This window comes from Mobula hypostoma, chromosome 12 (assembly GCF_963921235.1).
Source record: "Mobula hypostoma chromosome 12, sMobHyp1.1, whole genome shotgun sequence".
NCBI lineage: Eukaryota > Metazoa > Chordata > Chondrichthyes > Myliobatiformes > Myliobatidae > Mobula > Mobula hypostoma.
In genome coordinates, this window is record NC_086108.1 from 82049296 (window position 1) to 82056361 (window position 7066).

Consider the following 7066-nt stretch of genomic DNA (forward strand, 5'->3'; position numbering starts at 1 on the left):
AGGAGTTGAGGCTTCTCAGTCTTGTGAGGTTGTCACTAATGCTGACTTTATAGGAGATGTATTAAAACAATAAATTGTATGGGCAAGTTAAATCTGCAACACTCCTTTACATTAACTATTTACAGTCTGGACTTTGAATCCAGTGATCCAACTCTATATCTTGGCGGGACCTCACTGCGTTGGGGTGGCACAATAGCATAACAGTTAGCTTAACACGATTCCAGCCAATGACCTGGGGTTCAATTCTACCACTGGCTATAAGGAGTCTGTATGTTCTCCCCGTGAATGTCCAGGTTTCCTCCAGGTGCTCCAGTTTCCTCTCATATTCCAAAGAAGTGTGGTTAGTAGGTTCATTGGTTACCAGGGTGCAGTTGGGCAGCATGGGCTTGTTGGGCTGGAAGGGTCTGTTACCGTATTGTATCTCTAACTAAAATTAATTTTGGGATATGTGACCAAACCAGAGGTGACCTTGTGTAGGTCTGTCAGAAACCTGACCAGCCCATGTGAAGACTGAGACAAAATTGTGGAAACTGATATTGTAGGATCTTTCAGGGTTTCTGAGTATAATGTTATATATTTTTGGTTACTGTGAATTTCTTGACTTGTCAATTTGTATTTTTTTAAATTTCCTTTAGGGTTGGGGAATGGACTTGCTTGGGTATCCTCCGTAAGTCTGGTCAATCAGTACTTCACAGACCGGAGGCCATTAGCAAATGCCTTGTCCAGTGCTGGAGACAGCATCTTCGTCTTCATCTTCACACCGTTCTACCAGTGGCTTATCAACACCATGTCCTGGCAACAAACACTGATGATCATTGGGGGAATCCACCTGAACATCTGTGTCTGCGGAGCTCTAATGAGGCCCTTACAGAGGCGATGTCAGAAACCTGCACCATTATTTACCACTAATCTCAGAAAAGATTCATGTTGTTCGTCTGCTTATTTTAAAGACCTGACTCGTCTGAAGGAGCCAAAGTTAATTTATTTGATCTTTTTTGGGCTTTTCTCTGTGATGGGCCTATTGATTCCTACTATCTATTTAGTTCCTTATGCCCAAAGTATTGGGATTGAGGATTTTAAAGCAGCTTTTTTGATGTCTTACTGGTCAGCTTCTGACCTCGTTGGAAGAGTTGGATGCGGTTGGTTTGCCAATATGCGGCTTTTGACATCAATCCGCCTTACAATAATAGTGACTGCTATTTTAAGTATACTTACATTGTTTTTCCCATTAGCTAAGAATTATGCCTCACTCATTGTCTTCAGTTGCGGATGTGGATTCTTCGTTGGGACTACTATGGCTCTTCTCATCACACTAATAACTGATGTGGTGGGAGCTAAGAATCTGAGCAATGCACTAGGAATACTTATGTTCTTCCGGAGTATTGGATGCCTTGTAGGACCACCCCTGGCAGGTAATGTTCTTTAATATCTGCTTTTAGTTTCCATTAGTTCTATATCTGCAATGATAGGTGCTAAATGTCTGGGGGAGGTTATTGTTGTTTTAAGAAGTCTTTTTATTGTCTTGCCTTACACATCAGCACTGTTTCATTATCTTCTTTTGCTATTGACACTGCGGCTGCTGTAGATGCATTGGTGATTGAAATTGTACAGTCACTTTGTATGCAGGTAACCTCTCTTCCATAGAAGTTAGTTGTCACCTGACCATATAGAATCATAGTGCACTACAACAGAAGCAGGCCTGTCAGCCCATCTAGACCATGCCAACTTGTTATTCTGCCTAGACCCATTGACCTATACCTAGACCACAGTCCTCCATACCCCTTCCATCCGTTGATTTAAGCAAAAATATCTTAAACTTGGCAATCAAACCCTCATCTACCACTTCTGCTGGCAGCTTGTTCTATACTCATAATTTTGTATAACTCTATCAAATCTCCCCTCATTTTGAGAAATTAGTTCAGACAATGCTTGATTGGTGAATACTGTTGCCATTCATTTAATTTGATTGTCAATGTTACTCATTGATATGTATTACACCGTATGTGACTGGCTTTTGATTGCTGGGGGAAGATGTTTGTTGTCTTAATTGACAAGAAGAGAATTTTTAAGAAAATCATTGGATTAGATTGGATTGGAACATGGTGAGACATGCTATGGGTGGCCCAAAAATGACTGATGTGGCCTGTTTGTCAGAGTCTCACATACTTAACCCAAAACTATAGTTTAATATATCCGATTTCCAGTTAGTATGTGAAAAAAAAAGTTAGAACTATATTTGGCATTTCTAAGATCCTTCTGAATTATGAACCTGGTAAATTGTTTTGCATTTGCAAATTGGAAGCATTGATGAAAAAGACGAGATGTTGTGTAAAATATTTCCACTTTTTAAAAAGAAATGCTTTTGATATCATGCTCATGATTCAACAGCAAATTGTCACCAATGTAGCCAGAACGAATGTTGAAAACTAGTGTTACCATATTCTAGTTGGAAAACTACTCTTTCACAGGTACAGAACATTTTGTTACTCACCCTCCTGACCTTAATTGAAAATTTACTGATAAGGGGATTTCCCTAAACATTTTTCATTCCCAGATGCTGCATAATATTCTTGTAGGTTTAACAGAATGAACTCTTTAGAATTATCAGATTGTCAAAATTCATTTTTCAGTTGAAGTTGCGTAATCAGAAATTGCCATTCTATTTATCTTTATTAACAAAAGCTGTTAAGTTTCAATATCTAGTGAGCATGCATTGGGAATTGGGTGTAATATCCGCAGCTGTTTATATTTTTATAATATTGAAGATGATCTGCTGTGTTTGAAATATTTACCCTGTATCAAGAACTGATTAGGCGGTCCAAAAACGCATAGAAAATAAAACCCGAAACTGATGGGATAAAATTCTAACTTCCCCAGGGCTAGTCAGGGTGTTAAACTTTCTGAACACAATTATCAACATCTTATTTATCTGAATTGAATTTTAGAAAAGAAATTTTACAGATGCTTTACTTGAATGAAAGTGATATATAAACATATTATTGAAATATGAAGTAGCATTAATACAGCTTGTCTGGGGTTTTTGTGCATTCCAGCATAAACTGTTTATGGAATGGAATCCTCATACATGCAACACAACAGTCCATATCAACAGTTAAATCTTCTTTTAATGAGGCACATCAACATGGGACCTACATTGCCAAATTTGCCCTCTGTTCCAAGCACCAACCTTCCTTTCAGAGCCGTAAAGACCAGCTGTCAGATAGAAACTCTGTCTGAATGGGGAATTTCTGAACTTTTAGTGTTCTGTAGATGAAGAATTTTAGTACAACTGCTCATCGCTTCATGAAACGGTCATTGTGGACACTGTATCCTAAATTTAAAATTGGCGTTTGAGCAGTTAATATATCAAAAGGTGCCTGGCTTTCTTCTTGGGACAGAAGACCTTTACAGAATACTTTAACCCATTCAGTTTATCTAGATTTCAGTTTGTTCATTGCACGTCACAGGTACTCTTGCCAAAAACCACTTAACCTGGATCCTTGTATACATGAAATAAAACTTGAATATCTAGAATTGTACTTGGGAGTAAATCTGCACTGACACAACCACAGATCTATTTTGTCTGACCTGCTGAGCGTTTCCAATGTTTTTGTATACTTATCAGAAGAGCAACCTATTGTAGACTTCTGTCTCCTATAATGGACAGTGTGCTTGAAATCCCTTCAGCATTTTATCACAAATCCCATGACATAAGAGCCAAAGCAAATTTCCATTTTTTCCATGCCTAGTTTTGAAGTGAAATTTCTGGATGTATACCATGCACAAAAATTTAGTCAGCACTAGAACTTTGTTGACTCACCCTCTAGAACAGCAGCTCCCTACTTTGCTTAACGGTAATGGTCCATGGCATAAAAAAGTTTGAGCATCCCTGCTCTAGAACCTCTCTCCTAACTTCTATTCCACCTCAGCATATGGATGCAGCTTTCAAGAAGGTGAGGTAGTGGCTTTATTTCATTAGAAGTTTGAGGAGACTTGGTATGTCACCTAAAACACTCGCAAATTTCTACAGATGTACCATGGAGAGCATTGTAATTGGCTGGATCATTGTCTGGTTTGGGGATGGGGCTACTGCACAGGATCGAAGTAAGTTGCAGGGAGTTGTAAAATTAGGCAGCTCCATCGTGAGCACTAGCCTCCGTAGTATCCAAGACATCTTCAAGGAGTGGTGCCTCAGAAAGGCAGTGTCCATTATTAAGGACCCCACCACTCGGGACTTGCCCTTCTTCTTACTGTAATTCAGTTTTTTCCCTCTATTATTATGTATTACACTGCAGCCACAATGTTAAACAGATTTCACAACATATGCCAGTGACACTAAATCTGATTCTGACCTCTACTTTTTAAGATCCATATTTAGAATCTGCCTCTTTGAGAATGCTTTCCATCATCTGTATGATGTCTCACTACGAAAGACAAATATTTTCTGACATTTCACTTGACAGTCACCTTAGGAGGCTTTCGTTTGTTAAAGCCACTATTATTGCTTTTAAATGTTGCGGTAATTTCATAAGTGAGAGCTGTTAGAATGAGAGTTTAAAGAGAAAAAAGGGATTTAACAGATTTACTGCCACAAGGTATTTAACAGAATTGATGACTATTAATTTCCTCTTGTATCCAGACAAAGCACAAAGCTAACTTATTTTGGACTGCTGTTCACTCTTCTGTTGCAGGGTTAGTGGTGGACTGGACTAAAGATTACAGCACTGGGTTCTTGCTTGCTGGAGGAGGGATGTTGATTGCAAGTTGCTTTCTCATCCCAGTTGACTACCTCTTGACTTGTGGGCAGCATTCTGTTCGAGGCTCAGAAAAGGAGATGGAAAATTTTAATTCTCAAGACCAGTCTCAGGAAGGAACAGAAAATGAAGCTGGATAATGACAGAATGGAGATTTGGAACCAATGTCTGAATGAAGGTCAAAGTTATGTTTAGATTTCCCCTTTTCGGTAAATATTCCTTTGGGAAATCAATTTCTATTGTAGTTCTGTGGACAATGCATCTGCACACAAGTTTGAAGGTTCCATGAAATGTATTGAAACTCAGATCAACAGATTACCATGGGCTTTCAGTAAGTGCATTACACATAATGAAAGATTAATTGTTTGATAGTTTCAATAAAGCAATTTTATTTTGTGGGGAGAAGAATTTTTCATTCCCCCTGAAAAGAATAAGTATATATATTTAAATAGACAATTTGTCCTATATTCTAGTTGCTGTTATTTTAGCTCTACAAAATATTTTGCATGCCAGGAGAGTTTGTATCTTCCAAATAACGTTTGGTTTATTACCTTGTGAAGCTATTTGTACTTATTGAGAACCTTGTCGTTGTTTTATGTTTATATATTTATTCACAGATACATTCTGATGTGCTGTTTATTTCATGTGCAGTAATAGCTGCCACCTGTATTTCACATCTTTTTTTTAATTCTTTAATTCCTCTCATTAATCTGTCAATAAGAAGGTTCTATACACATCTAATCACCTTAATAATTCTGGCCGCTCCCTATCTGACAGATTCCCTGAACTGGAATTGTAGATCCTACCTCCACCCTCTCTATCACTTTTCACTTTACCTATTCTGATGCAGGGTCATTGAAACATTGTCTCCATAGGTGCTACCTGACCTGCTGTGAGTGTTCCCAATATTTTCCGTTTTGATCTTGCACTTGAAGCATCTGCAGATTTTTTTTTTTTCTTTTTGAATGTCAGTCTTTTTGTTTTTGCAGAGCCAAATGAAGAGCAGTTCATTTGGAAGAGTTCCCTCAGGCAAACTAAGATGACCACCTGCATGAAACTCAAAATGCTACAGATGGCCCAAATTCACGTGGTCTCTTACTTGAAACGTTAATACTGTCTCAACACTACAGATGCTTAACCGCTACATCCTCATTTATAGGGGTCTTGTTGCCTGATAGATCATGAGGTCACAGACCAGTACAGCATCGAATCACGCTCTTCAGCCCTTCAACCACATTACTCGTCTAGCTAGTCGTAATTTTCTGTGTTTGACCCCCAATCCCTCTAAGCTCCTTCCCTCTCTGTACCTATCCAAGTGCTTCTTAAATGATACTGTTGTACCAGTCTGAATAACTTCCTCTGGCAGCTCACTCCATGGACTTGCCACCCTCTCAGTGGAAAGAGTTGCCCCTCAGGTTCCTTTAAATCTTGCTCCTCTTGGCCTGAATCCACTTTTGGGCTCTCATACCCTGGGGAAAGGCATTTCCTGCCCAACTTATTTATGCCTCTCGTACTATTAAAGATGTCATTAAGGTTCCTATGGTCCAAAGAATAAAGATCTTGCCTGGCCAACTCCTCCCTATAATTCAGGTTCTCTTGCCCCAGCACCATTCTTATAAATCTTTTCTACATTGTTTGCTATAACATGGTGATGAAGCCTATACACAGTACTCCAGAGCAGCCTCATCATTGACTCATACAATTGCAACCACATGTCCCAATACCCAGTCTCAGTGCCCTGATTGATAAAGGCGTACACCTTTTTTTAACATGTTTCTTCTAATCCATTACTTATTCTAAATAGTTACTCTAAAGCAGTGCGTCGTCAGTGATATTCAAAGTTAGCCCAGCACATATTCACTGCAGACTCCTCCCATGCTGTCACAACAGGAAGAGTCATAGTTGTACGAATAGAGAAAGGCCCTTCAGTCCATCTGTTTCCATGCTGAACAAAGTGGAAACAATTCATTTCCCAGCCCTCGACTCACATCCTTCTCTTGTCGCCCACACAGCTGTTCACATGCTATATGTATCTAGCTAATGTACATAGAAACAGAGAAAACCTACAGCACAATACAGGCCCTTCGGCCCACAAAGCTGTGCCAAACATGTCCCTGCCTGTGAAATTACCGAGGGTTACCCATAGCCCTCTATTTTTCTGAGTTCCATATACTTGTCCAGGAGTCTCTTAAAAGACCCTATCGTATCCACCTCCACCACCGTCACCGGCAGCCCATTCCACGCACTCACCACTCTCTGCATAAAAAAAACTTACCCCTGATATCTCCTCTGTATGTACTTCCAAGCACCTT

The 7066-nt window shown here is 39.4% G+C and overlaps 1 protein-coding gene across 12 annotated transcripts in view; it reads left to right on the forward strand.

Moving 5' to 3' along the window:
* zgc:114041 (uncharacterized protein LOC574425 homolog) overlaps nt 1–5366 on the forward strand; it is a 73846-nt gene extending 68480 nt beyond the window's left edge. For all 12 annotated transcript variants that reach the window (XM_063064491.1, XM_063064494.1, XM_063064493.1 and 9 more), the window contains 2 exons: nt 636–1412; nt 4692–5366. In XM_063064491.1, coding sequence (XP_062920561.1) covers nt 636–1412; nt 4692–4894 — 980 coding nt within the window. In that variant the 3' untranslated portion in view covers nt 4895–5366. The remainder of the gene's footprint in view (nt 1–635; nt 1413–4691) is intronic.
* Nucleotides 5367–7066: the final 1700 nt, after the last annotated feature.